The 13,420-nt window shown below is 45.6% G+C and overlaps 1 protein-coding gene across 6 annotated transcripts in view; it reads right to left on the bottom strand.

Annotated features, from left to right (window-relative positions):
• The window catches only part of SAMD8 (sterile alpha motif domain containing 8), a 96,919-nt gene that overhangs the window by 45,563 nt on the left and 37,936 nt on the right, over window positions 1–13,420 (bottom strand). Inside the window, exons 2-3 of one of the 6 annotated variants that reach the window (XM_056531290.1) lie at window positions 12,492–12,627; window positions 8,202–8,333 (exon numbers count right to left, since the gene is read on the bottom strand). The exons of 3 other annotated variants lie outside the window; for them this stretch is intronic. In XM_056531290.1, the coding sequence (XP_056387265.1) occupies window positions 8,202–8,213 (12 nt within the window). In that variant the 5' untranslated portion in view covers window positions 8,214–8,333; window positions 12,492–12,627. The remainder of the gene's footprint in view (window positions 1–8,201; window positions 8,334–12,491; window positions 12,628–13,420) is intronic. 2 more of the 6 variants (XM_056531293.1, XM_056531291.1) reach the window with 2 other exon arrangements.

Genomic DNA, 13,420 nt, shown 5'->3' with positions numbered 1-13,420 from the left:
CAGAGACAACCCCAGTTCCAAACACGACTGCAAAAGGAGAGAAGACGGGGAACCGAGAAAGTCACAGGGGACCTGAGCTTCACACCAGTGAAAATAAGATCGCCAGGTACGGTGGTACATTTTTGCCGAGGAGGGCTTACGAGCCCTGAGCATGGTGGGAAAGACTTGGGAAGAGAACCCGCGGGTCCTCAAAACTGCGGTCTCAACCGCCACACCGTCAAATGCAGCGACTGTAAATTGGGGTGGCAAAGAGGACCCTGAGAGTAGGTCTGGACGAAGCGGAAGGCGCAGCGGAGCGCCATCCAGGAGCCTGATTACGTTGGCGTACCAAGACCTTCAGGGCCAATCTGGAGCTACCAGAATGGCGGAAACGTCCTCCGCTTTGAGCTTCCTCAGAACTCTAGGAAGGAGCGGAAGGGGAGGGAACAGGTAGGGTAGGGCAAACCCCGCCCAAGGAATCACTAGGGCGTCCACGGCTAGAGCCTGAGGGTCCCGGAACTTGGACACAAAAGGAAGGATCTTCCGATTGTGCCGAGACGCGAAGAGGTCCACATTCCGGAGGTCGCAGAACCCCGGAATGTGAAATGTCGAAATGGCCGGAACCTTGCTTTCCGCCCAGAAGAGAATCTTTGTCACCTCGGCCATCGCTGCCGAGCTGCGAGTGCCGCCTTGGTGATTTATGTACGCCTTGGCCGTGGCATTGTCCAACTGGATGCGGACAGGACGGGACCGAAGCCGAGACTCCCAATGAAAAAGACAAAGAAGAATCGCCCTAGTTCCAATATGTTTATAGGAAGAAGGGCTTCTCGGGGAGACCAGAGTCCCTGAACCGTCCAATCCCTGAACACACCGCCCCAACCCGACAGACTGGCATCCGTTGTAACTACCTGCCAGTGAAGGGGAATAAATGACCTCCCCTGAAGAAGAAGGGGGGAGCGGAGCCACCAGAGCAGAGACTGACGGATCCTGTGAGGGAGAACAATCTTGCGATCGAGGGACAGAGGAGATCTGTCCCATCGAGAGAGAATCGCCAGCTGAAGAGGGCGGTAATGAAACTGGGCAAAGGGTACGGCCTCTATGGTCGCCACCATCCGATCCAGGACTTTCATACAAGTGCGGATGGAAACTGGGACCTGAGCCCGAAGGGAGTGGACTCCTGACAGAATAGTCAGACGTTTGACCGGCGGAAGGCAAATTCGGGCAGGGGCCGTGTTGAAGTGAAGTCCAAAGAAGATCAGAGACTGGGTGGGAGAGAGGACTGACCTGTCCCAGTTGACCATCCACCCGAAGCGATCCAGAGTGAGGGAGAACAATCTTGCGATCGAGGGACAGAGGAGATCTGTCCCATCGAGAGAGAATCGCCAGCTGAAGAGGGCGGTAATGAAACTGGGCAAAGGGTACGGCCTCTGTGGTCGCCACCATCCGATCCAGGACTTTCATACAAGTGCGGATGGAAACTGGGACCTGAGCCCGAAGGGAGTGGACTCCTGACAGAATAGTCAGACGTTTGACCGGCGGAAGGCAAATTCGGGCAGGGGCCGTGTTGAAGTGAAGTCCAAAGAAGATCAGAGACTGGGTGGGAGAGAGGACTGACCTGTCCCAGTTGACCATCCACCCGAAGCGATCCAGAGTGTGAAGAGTGACATCCACATTTCTCCAGAGACTGGGCTCTGGCGGGAGCCTTGATGAGAAGGTCGTCCAGGTAGGGTATCACCAAGACTCCCCTCGACCGCAACAGGGCCATCACTGGCGCAAGGATCTTGGTAACGACCCGAGGAGCCGTGGCCAGGCCAAAGGGGAGGGCTACGAATTGAAAATGCCCCTCCGGAACCGCAAAGTGGACATACCGATGATGGCCTGGAAATATTGGCACATGGAGGTAGGCATCCTTGATGTCCACCGAAGGAAGAAACTCCCCTTGTTCTAGGGATGCCACTACCGAACGGAGAGATTCCATTCGGAAGTGGCAGATGAGAAGATGACGGTTGAAACGCTTGAGGTCTAGGATTGGTCGTACAGAACCGTCCTTCTTGGGGACCACAAAAAGAATGGAATAGGAACCCCGAAAAACGTTCCCCTGGAGGAAACGGGAACGATAACCCCTTGGAGAAGCAGAGACTGGAGAGCCTCTCGAAATCGCTTTGCCAGAGAAGGAGACCAGGGGGGGGGGGGGGGGGGGGGGGATCCGGGATCGAAAAAAGGGATCGCTCGGGAGGGAGCGAATTTGATTCGGTAACTGTTGGACACCACGTCCCTGTCGAGGTGAAGATGGGAAGAAGCGAAGAGCCAGCTGCTTCAGAGGCAAACTTCGCTAAGAACTCCAGCTTCTTGTCCGTGGAATCTATGAAGGCAGCCGCATCTGCCAGTGGCAGTGTAGTAGCCTTAGAGATTCGGGAGATTGGTGGATCCACTGAAGGAGGGGAACCACCTTAGTGACAAGATCCTTGTCAAATGGATAACGTTCTTGAATAGTCTTTATTCCCGGGAACCCCTTGTCTGGATGTTTCCATGCAGATTCCAGAATGGCGTCAAAGTCAGCGTGAGAGCTGAACCTTTGAGGTGCTGGCTTAGTACGATGAAAGGATACTTCAGGAGTTACGTTTGAATATCGTGGGTCCTCTTAAAAGAAAGGTGTCTCTTATGGCTGCGACCAATGAGTTCACCGTTTCAACTGTACCCAAGTGGTCCTCTGGGTCAGATGCCGATTCGGAAACCTCGTCAGCTAGTTCGCCAGGAGAATGCGACGAGTGGAGGCAGTCCTGGAGGGTGGTGACCCTGACCGGGTACGCGGCTCTGGCGTGGCAGAGCGGCGACTCAGAGAACGTCCTCTGGAGGAGCGACGTTCGTGACCAAATGACGGGGGGGGGGGGGGCGGAACCCACGGGGGGAGCGCCCACGCCTATCTGAAGACTCAATGGAAGAGTCGGACGAGGCACCCCTAGTACGCTTGTGAGAGCGTGAAGTATGTGGGGAAGAGGAGCGGGCCCCCAGAGAGGGCCGGCGCAGGGCAGACCCCTTCAAGGCAGACGCCACTTCCCGGGAGGCCTCAGCCACCGAACGGGGGACTTGAGTCAAGTCAGCCATATACTGGGTCAGAGAAGAAACCCAGGCTGGAGGGGCGGCTGAATCCACCGGAACCAAAAGGGCATCCGGGGGTACCAGGGGTCTGGGGGAGCAGTGGAGCAGGCAGAGCAAGTGGGCTCAGTAGAGCCAGGCATCTTAGCATTACAGTGCTTACAGACAAAACAAGACACCGACATTCCGGTTATCTGTTTAGAGGGAGGAACAACTCTGGGTATGGACATAATGAGAAAAAGACAGTAACTTTCTCACTCCAGACTGTGTCCCCTGGCAGCTGCAGTGAGGAGAACTCAGCTCCGTGCAGCTAGAGAGTAAAATAGGCCAGCCAATAGCCAGAGATGGGCGTGCCTGAGGCAGAGGCACAATCTGATTGGCCCCTACTGAAATTCGCGCCCCCGGCGCCAATTGGAGGCCGCTTGGCGCCTCTAGGGAGCTCCGACAGCCCAGGGGGCGGAGCTATGAGAAAAGTGAGAAGAAGCTGTAATGGCGCCCGCTCCTTGTCCCGAGCGCACATGTCAGCCGCATATGCACTCGGGGGGGAAGTGAGCGGGCGGCCCAAACGGCGGCAGCGGCTGCCGGAGAAAACTAAAGTAAGCCTGCACTCAGAGTGTCACACCTCCTAGAGACAGCAGCATACACCCCACGGTCTGTGTCCCCCAATGGAGCCGATAGAGAATTTTTTTTTATTTTATTTTTTTTACAAAAAACGCTAAATATCAAAATTTACCACTAATGTAAAGTACAGTATGTCAAGAAAAAAAAAATCTCAGAATCGCTTTCATAAGTGAAAGTGTTCCAAAGTTATTACAAAATAAGTGGACCCATGTCAGATTTAAGGTCAATACAGGCTACTGAGTAAAGGGGTTAAACCAGATGAACCAAAATCAGTTTTTATTTTGTAACTTAACCCCTTCCCGACCTATGACATACCTGTACGTCATGGGTGGCAAGGTGTTCCCGACCCATGACATACAGGTACGTCATGAACATTACTGCCGCTACTCGCGGCACCCCGCAGCGCCCGGAAAGATGGTGGCTATCACTGATAGCCAGCCATCTTACCGTGCGACCACGGGGGGTTTCATCCCCCACCCCCCCCAGCGATCGCTGCTATCAGCTGGTCAAATCTGACTAGCTGATAGCAGCCGGTGTGTGAGTCCGGATCACGGGGATCGGGACACACACCGCTCTGCTAAGTGTCCCTGACCCGTCCCCCGGCGTCACTTACCCGTTCGAGCGGTGTCCCGGCGGTCCCGGCGTCCTCCATGCGGTCCTGGCTGCGCTGCGTCCCGGAGGTGAGTTTCCAGCAGCAGTGCGGCATCTTCATTGGCAGCAGTGAGATCGCCGTAAAGCGATCTCACTGCTGCCTCTGAGAGTTTCAAAACTGCAACTCCCAGCATGCCCAGACAGCCTTTGGCTTTCTGGGCATGCTGGGAGTTGTAGTTTTGCAACATCTGGAGGTCCACAGTTTGGAGACCACTGTATAATGGTCTCCATTCTGTGCTCTTTCAGATGTTGCAAAACTACAAATCTCAGCATGCTCAGTCTGTCCAGGCATGCTGGGAGTTGTAGTTCTCTAACATCTGGAAGAGCACAGATTGGAGACCATTATACAGTAGTCTCCAAACTGTGGACCTCCAGATGTTGCAAAATTACAACTCCCAGCATGCCCAGACTGCCCAAGCATGCTGGAAGTTTTAGTTCGGCAACATCTGATCCTTCAGATATTGCCGAACTACAACTTCCAGCATGCCTGGGCAGTCTGGGCATGCTGGGAGTTGTAGTTTTGCAACAACTGGAGGCACACTAGTTGGAAAACATTGTCCGTTTCCTACCTCAGTGCCTCCAGCTGTTGCAATTGTTGCAAAACTATAACTTCCTGCATGCACTGACAGACCATGCATGCTGGGAGTTGTAGTTTTGCAACAGCTGGAGGCACACTGGTTTGGAAACACTAAGTTTGGTTGCAAAACACTTGAAAGTTTATTACTTAACTTAGTGTTTCCAAACCAGTGTGCCTCCAGCTGTTGCAAAACTACAACTCCCAGCATGCACGGACAGCCAAAGGGCATGCTCGGAGTTTGCAACAGCTGGATGTTTGCCCCCCCCCCCCCCCCCCCCCCCCCCCAATGTGAATGTACAGGGTACACTCACATGGGCGGAGGTTTACAGTGAGTGCTGCAAGTTCTAGATGGCGCAAATTTTGCGCTGCAGCTCAAACTTCCAGCGGCAAACTTGCTGTGAACCTCTGCCCATGTGACTGTACCCTAAAAACACTACACTACACTAACACTAACCTAAAATAAAAAGTAAAAAACACTACATATACACATACCCCTACACAGCCCCCCTCCCCCCAAAAAATAAAAAATGTCTGGTACGCTACTGTTTCCAAAACGGAGCCTCCAGCTGTTGCAAAATAATAACTCCCAGTATTGCCGGACAGCCATTGACTGTCCAGGCATGCTGGGAGTTTTGCAACAGCTGGAGGCACCCTGTTTGGGAATCATTGGCATAGAATACCCCTATGCAAATCCCTAATTCAGGCCTCAAATGCGCATGGCGCTCTCTCACTTTGGAGCCCTGTCGTATTTCAGGGCAACAGTTTTGGGACACATATGGGGTATCGCCGTACTCGGGAGAAATTGCCTTACAAATTTTGGGGGGCTTTTTCTTCTTTAACCCCTTATGAAAAGGTGAAGTTGGGGTCTACACCAGCATGTTAGTGTAAAAAAATAAATTTTTTACACTGACATGCTGGTGTTGCCCTATACTTTTCATTTTCACAAGAGGTAAAAGGGAAAAAAGGCCCCCAAAATTTGTAACGCAATTTCTCCCGACTACGGAGATACCCCATATGTGGGCGCAAAGTGCTCTGGGGGCGCACAACAAGGCCCAGAAGGGAGAGTGCGCCATGTACATTTGAGGCGATTTGCACAGGGGTGGCTGATTGTTACAGCAGTTCTGACAAACGCAAAACAATAAATATCCATATGTGACCCCATATTGGAAACTACACCCCTCACGGAATTTAATAATAGTTTCCAAAATGGGGTCACATGTGGGGGGTCCACTGTTCTGGCACCATAGGGGCTTCCTAAATGGGACATGCCCCCCAAAAACCCTTTCAGAAAAACTCACTCTCCAAAATCCCACTGTCGCTCCTTCCCTTCTGAGCCCTCTACTGCGCCCGCCGAACACTTTACATACGCATATGAGGTATTTCCTTACTCGAGAGAAATTGGGTTACAAATTTTAGGGTGATTTCTCTCCTTTTACCCCTTGTAAAAATTCAAAAATTGGGTCTACAAGAAAATGCGAGTGTAAAAAATGAAGATTTAGAATTTTCTCCTTCACTTTGCTGCTATTCCTGTGAAACACCTAAAGGGTTAAAACACTTACTGAATGTCATTTTGAATACTTTGGGGGGTGCAGTTTTTATAATGGGGTCATTTATGGGGTATTTCTAATATGAAGACCCTTAAAATCCACTTCCAACCTGAACTGGGCCCTGAAAAATTACGATTTTGAAAATCTTGAGAAAAATTGGAAAATTGCTGCGGAACTTTGAAGCCCTCTGGTGTCTTCCAAAAGTAAAAACTTGTCAATTTTTTTATGCAAACAAAAAGTAGACATATTGTATATGTGAATCAATATGTAATTTATTTGGAATATCCATTTTCCTTTCAAGCAGAGACTTTCAAAGTTAGAAAAATGCTAAATTTTCATGAAATTTTTAGATTTTTTACCAAGAAAGGATACAAATATCAGTGAAATTTTACCAATAACATAAAGTAGAATATGTCACGAAAAAACAATCTTGGAATCAGAATGATAAGTAAAAGCATTCCACAGTTATTAATGTTTAAAGTGACAGTGGTCAGATTTTCAAAAAATGCCCAGGTCCTGAAGGTGAAAATGGGCTGGGTCATGAAGGGGTTAAGAGTATTTTATTCCATTTTCTGTACATTAACAGGGGGAAGCCAACTTACCGGAGCTGCTGTTAAAGGGGTATTCCAGGAAAAAACTTTTTTTTTATATCAACTGGCTCCAGAAAGTTAAACAGATTTGTAAATTACTTCTATTAAAAAATCTTAATACTTTCAATAATTATCAGCTGCTGAAGTTGAGTTGTAGTTTTCTGTCTGGCAACAGTGCTCTCTGCTGACATCTCTGCTTGTCTCGGAAACTGGACAGAATATAAGAGGTTTGCTATGGGGATTTGCTTCTAAACTGGGCGGTTCCCGAGACACGTGTCATCAGAGAGCACTTCGACAGAAAAGAACAACTCAATTTCAGCAGCTCATAAGTACTGAAAGGATTAAGATTTTTTTTTTTTAGAGGTAATTTACAAATCTGTTACATTTTCTGGAGCCAGTTGAGATTTTATATATATATTATATATATATATATATATATATATATATATATATATATATATATATATATATACACACACACACACACACACACACACGTTTTTTCCTGGATAACCCTTTTAAAGTAGGTATGTAACACAGGTAGCGTCTCAGTTTTTGGCTTCTGAGTTGCCTAACTTCCCAAATATTATAGTGCCTATTTAAATGACCAGAATATTGAGAAATTACAATTATTACCATCATGCTAAGGGAAGTGTCACAAATAAAGATTAAATTGTACAGAAAATGTTCCATCTAGAAAGATTCAACTCCCAAACTTAAAAGCAAATATACATCAGCCTCTTTGTCACAGTATTGCAGCATAAATTATGGGTGTTTTTAGCCTGTCCTGGGCCTTTTTCCACTCGCTTTCCATACACTTTTCTGCAATTTTAGTGGTTAGCTTAGACTCACTCATGAGGGAGATATTGTGTAGTATATTTGCCACATGTTATTTCAAGAATTTGTGACACAAATAAATTATTTTTTCTTTGTCTTTGATCACAGAGGTCTATGGTTAAATAGCATATATAACAATGCACTAAAACACAAATGGTAAAAATCATCTTTAGAAACCACATAATACAATTCTGTGTCAAGCTTAAGTAGGTGTGACAAACAAAATGTGACTGTTCAGTATAACACAAGTATTTATAAATTCAAGTATGCATCTTAAAGTTTAGCTGGACCTCAGGTACTTACCTGTGGAGTCATCTCTGCGGAGTTGTTTCAGAACCAAAAAGTTTCCCAAAAATGTCACAAGCAAGTTTGCACATCAGTTACATTTCATGAACGCCCAAGGTTCAATACATGTACTGGATACAATTTACAGAGCTAAAATGATCAAGTAAAAAAAAAACACACAAACACATTGTTAGTGATAAGGGGCAAGTCAAAGGGCTTCTCAGCATTAGTCAAGGGTACATTAGAAATACTATCAGTGCTGATATAGGCTACACAGGCAAAAATCCAAAGTGCACTGTGGCAATAGATGAAAAGTTCTGAAGTCTGCATCTATCTCCTGTATTCACTTTTGCTGAGTGCTTGAAAGAGTCCTGAAGTGGGCGGCCTCGTATAGGGCGTATCGGTGGATGAATCACAGTGAGCTGGAAGTTCATGTCTTGAGCAACTGCGTCCACAGAACAGGCTGAAATGTGAGTGCTGGAAATAGGAAGGGTAAGATAGGAGAACTAACAAATCAAGTTGTTTATGTGATAATGCAATGAGATGACTGCTGTAGCAGCGCTTAATATGCTAAAGTTCAAGCCATGAAATAAAGAAGCAATGAGAAACACCTACTGGGCTGTTTACTTCCAACAGTTTGCACAAAGTTCAGGGATATTTGGTATGTGCTAAATAAAAGGTCCTGGCTACATATATGGATGAGGCCTACATAGGTTCTACACAGAAAATCAGATTGTATAGTATACAATCTGAAATAGTAAAAACACTAATATAAACCCTAAAAAAAAAAAAAAAATGTAATCCTACTGCCTTCTACAATAAACAGAAAACTGCAAGGTGGTCATCATTGAAACACAGAAAGAGATCACATGGGCCATTTAGTCTGACCTTTTTCCCCCCTTTCTATTCTTTAGCTTAGGATAGCTTCTTCTTATCCCAGGAATATTAAAGGGGTACTCTGCCCCTAGATATCTTATCCCCTATCTGCCCCAGAAGTGGGAGCCCCGCAATCTCCCTGATGCAACCGGCGTTCGTTTAGAGCGTCGGGTGCAGTGCCGGAAGCTACGCCCGGCTTGTAACATCATGGCCACGCCCCTCAATGCAAGTCTATGGGAGGCGGCGTCACGCCCCCTCCCATATACTTGCATGGAGGGGGTGTGGCCATGACGTCACAAGCATGACATCACAAGCTTCCGCCAGTCATCCAGCATGGAGTGAAGTTCGCTCCGAGCACCGGATGTCTGGGGTCTTTTTTTTTTTGGGGGGGGACTGATCATTGGTTTTACTCTTCCCTTTGATGTATATTTTTTAGGTGTTTTAATTTTCAGAACACAAATCTCCACCGGGATCTCTACACTAACTAGCTAGACGTTTTTCTCCAGATGTGCTTGCAGTGGTCATGAACTTACCTTCTGCAAACCCACAAAAAACATGCCCATGTAGACATGCCCTGAGCACCTCTAGAAAAAGCTTTCTAAATCCTTTTTTATATCATACAATGATCTAAGCTATCTTCACTACTTTGCAATAAAAATAAAGTTAAACTTATGTGTAACGGTGGTAATGATACAGTTGTCATATATCCGTTTTTAGACAAACTTATCAAAAAATATTAAATATACTTTACAAGATCACTGTAGTACTTCTCAAGTTTTCAAGGCACCTTTGTTATCAACACAATACTAGGCTTCACTGAGCCTCTAAGGTGTCTTGTCATAAACACTACAGAATAAACATGTGCTTTGTAAGCATGTTAAATGGATACTCCGCCCCTAGACGTATGATTCCAGGTCGCTGGGACCTTCCATGCTCTCCGGGCCAGTGCTGCTACTAGGGGCAGAGTACCCCTTTAAGGGTCTATTCACATGTACAGTATTCTGCACAGATTTGATGCACAGGATTTCAAGCCGTATTCAGTCGTTCAGTTTACATTGTATTCTACAGCAGAAAATCCTGCACATCAAATCTGCGCAGAATACTGTATGTGCGAATAGACCATAAATGTGTTTCAAGCAACATGAGGAAGAGGGGTCATTATCAATTCATTCAGGAAGCGGCACTTTGAACAAGACTGTCAATTGTCCACTAAATTCTTGGTTAGTTACTGTAGAAGCTTTTGCCTATTGCCTACAGTCAACCAAAATTTTTTATTTAGCTAGTAAAATGGTGTGGTGGGGTAAATTGCTTTCTGTGATTAGGGCTACATACAGTGGGGAAAAAAGTATTTAATCAGTCACCAAATGTTCAAGTTCTCCCACTTAAAAAGATGAGAGAGGCCTGTAATTTTCATCATAGGTGTACCTCAACTACGAGAGACAGAATGGGGGGGGGGGGAGAAAACAGGAAATCATATTGTAGGATTTCTAATGAATTGGTAAATTCCTCGGTAAAATAAATATTTGGTCACCTACAAACAAGCAAGATTTCTGGCTCACAGACCTGTAACTTCTTTAAGAGTCTCTTCTGTCCTCCACTTGTTACCTGTATTAGGCTGGGTTCACACCACATTTTGTTAAATACAGTTCCCGTATACGGCTGGGAGGAGGGGGGCGGGGCTCAAACACGGCGCCCGCACTCAGCCGTATTCGGCAACCGTATTTAATGCATGTCTATGAGCCGACCGTAGTGAACCGCAGCCTCCGGTCGGCTTCGTTTTCTGCGGTCGACCACGTTTTTGCCTGCAGTCGGGAAACCGCATACGGCCGAAAACGAAGCCGACCGTGAGATTTTGAGGGAAAACCTCTTTCCATCAGCAAAGGCATTGAAGATTAAACGTGGCTGGGTCTTTCAGCATGACAATGATCCCAAACACACTGCCCGGGCAACAAGGGAATGGCCTCGTAAGAAGCATTTTAAGGTCCTGGAGTGGCCTAGCCAAACTCCAGTTCTCAACCCCATAGAAAATCTTTGGAGGGAGTTGAAAGTCTGTGTTGCCCAGTGACAGCCCCCAAAACATCACTGCTCTAGAGGAGATCTGCATGGAGGAATGGGCCAAAATATCAGCAACAGTGTGTGAATAGAATTAAAGAAAACATTTCACCTCTGTCATTGCCAACAAAGGGGATATAACAAAGTCTTTAAAAATCAGACAATGTGATTTTATGGATTATTTTTTTCTCATTATGTCTCTCATAGTTGAGGTATACCTAAGATGAAAATTACAGGCTTCTCATCTTTTTAAGAGGGTGAAATTGCACAATTGGTGGCTGACAAAACACTTTTTTTCCCCACTGTACGTGAAATTTATCACACGCCATGCAAATTTTCATAAAATTATGCTCACTTGCACCAAAACAACCACAAATAAAAATGAGGCAAAATCTACTACATATACATACCTTAGAAAAATCACCCACTATGTAACTATGTAATCCTGCAATCTTAAAGTTTTATACTTCCTATTTGTCCCTTTGCTAATGTACATCTGATAGGTTAGCCAGTAAAGGAAAGAAGGGAATATGAATGCAGGTTTAGATTATATGGAACTTTTTTACTATTGGGACTCATAAGAATTATTGCTAAGTTGCTTTCTTTGTAAATTTTACATTTATTGGGACAAACAAAAAAGATAGGGAGGTGGAACCATTAAAAAGGGTTATCCACCATAAGGTGATTTTAGTACTTAACTGCCAGAACTGAGTATTTCCGGTTTGATTTTGTTCTCTGAACTACACATCCCACAGTTCCATGCTTGAAAGTTTGAGATCACTTTCCAAATCACAGAAGAATTGTGAGACCAGTCACACACAGGTACAGACACTATATTATGAACTACACTAACTTTACACCCCCTGTAGCATAGTAAAAAAAAAAAATTTAAGGGGTACTCCGGTGAAAAAAAAAATTTGTTTTCTTTCAAAATTAACTGGTGACAGAAAGTTATACAGATTTGTAAATTACTTCTTTTTAAAAGTCTAAATTTTTCCAGTATCAGCTGCTGTATACTTTCTGACCACAGTGCTCTCCAGCACTGGACAGTTCCTGACATGGAGAGAGGTGTCAGCAGAGAGCACTGTGGTCAGACAGAAAAGAACTATAACTTCCTCTGTAGATATTTAAACAGAAGTAACTTTGCCCAGCCCTACTTTATATTCTAACACATATAACCCATTACATTTACCATGTAAAATATTTGAATTCTCAGAAGTACGGAGAAACCCTTCCCCATCTAGACAACTTTATCTGTCATCGATTTAACCCCCCCTCCATTATAGTCTACAGACGCTGCCACCCCTTATCCAAACAAGACTTATTTTCAAGCAATCTTTATCTTGAACAAAAAAAAAAAAAAACACACTTTGGACTTACATGTGCTCTGAATTATCTGGATGCAGATCCCCATTGAAAAATAAGAACTGATGCAAAGAGAAGGAGACTTGCAAGGGAGAGAGGCTTCCAGCATTGTGTCCCATCATTGGAGCATTTCCAGCAGGAGACAGCATCACTAGAAAGGAGTCAGGAGGCTATCAGAAACGGGAGGGTGCAGCTCATGTCATGCTGCAATGGGGGGAGTCATGCTGGGGCTCAAGAAAGATATGGGAGCCAAACTGGGTGTTATGAATTAAAGTAATGTGAGAGTAATGCAGTGTGCTACAGATAAAATGTTAAGCCAGGCATGGGACCAGGAACAGATAGGGAGTCCTACTGGGGACCAGAAATAGGATGGGGAGCAATGCTCAGGGACCACACAAGAGGTGAGCCATGGGAATAAGACGATGAGTAATGCTGGGTACTAGGGATAAAATGACAAGTCAGGCTAGGGACCAGAGATTAGATTGTTAGGGAGCAATGTTGGGAACAAGTAACAAGAGGGTGGCAGAATGCGGAGGAACTTGAATGAGAGTGCCAACCATGCTGAGGGACAATAATAGCACTAAAAAGATACGTTTTTCTTTGAAAGGACCATACCTTTAAAAGAGAACTGTACAAATTTAGGTGGTCAGCTCGTAAAGATTTTAATGTATAGCAAACATGTACTCTAATAGTCTTCTGACCTGATCAAAGCAGCAAAAAAAACCATACAATAGATTCTGATTAAAGGTAATCTGTCACCACCTTTGAAGGCAGTATGAAGAAGCGACAGAAATTCAGATTTCAGCAGTGTCAGTTATGTGTGAATGTACAGTAGTTATGTCACAGATTAATAGTTTCAGAACACTGTGACTGAAGCCGGAGTCCAATAGAGTCATGAGACACATGCCCTTCTGCTGCTGACAGATTTCTCCTTTTGTAGAGCA

The sequence above is a fragment of the Hyla sarda genome, chromosome 7, assembly GCF_029499605.1.
Source record: "Hyla sarda isolate aHylSar1 chromosome 7, aHylSar1.hap1, whole genome shotgun sequence".
Classification (NCBI taxonomy): domain Eukaryota; kingdom Metazoa; phylum Chordata; class Amphibia; order Anura; family Hylidae; genus Hyla; species Hyla sarda.
The sequence above is the reverse complement of the archived record's forward strand: the minus strand, read 5'-3'. Positions and strand labels throughout refer to the sequence as shown.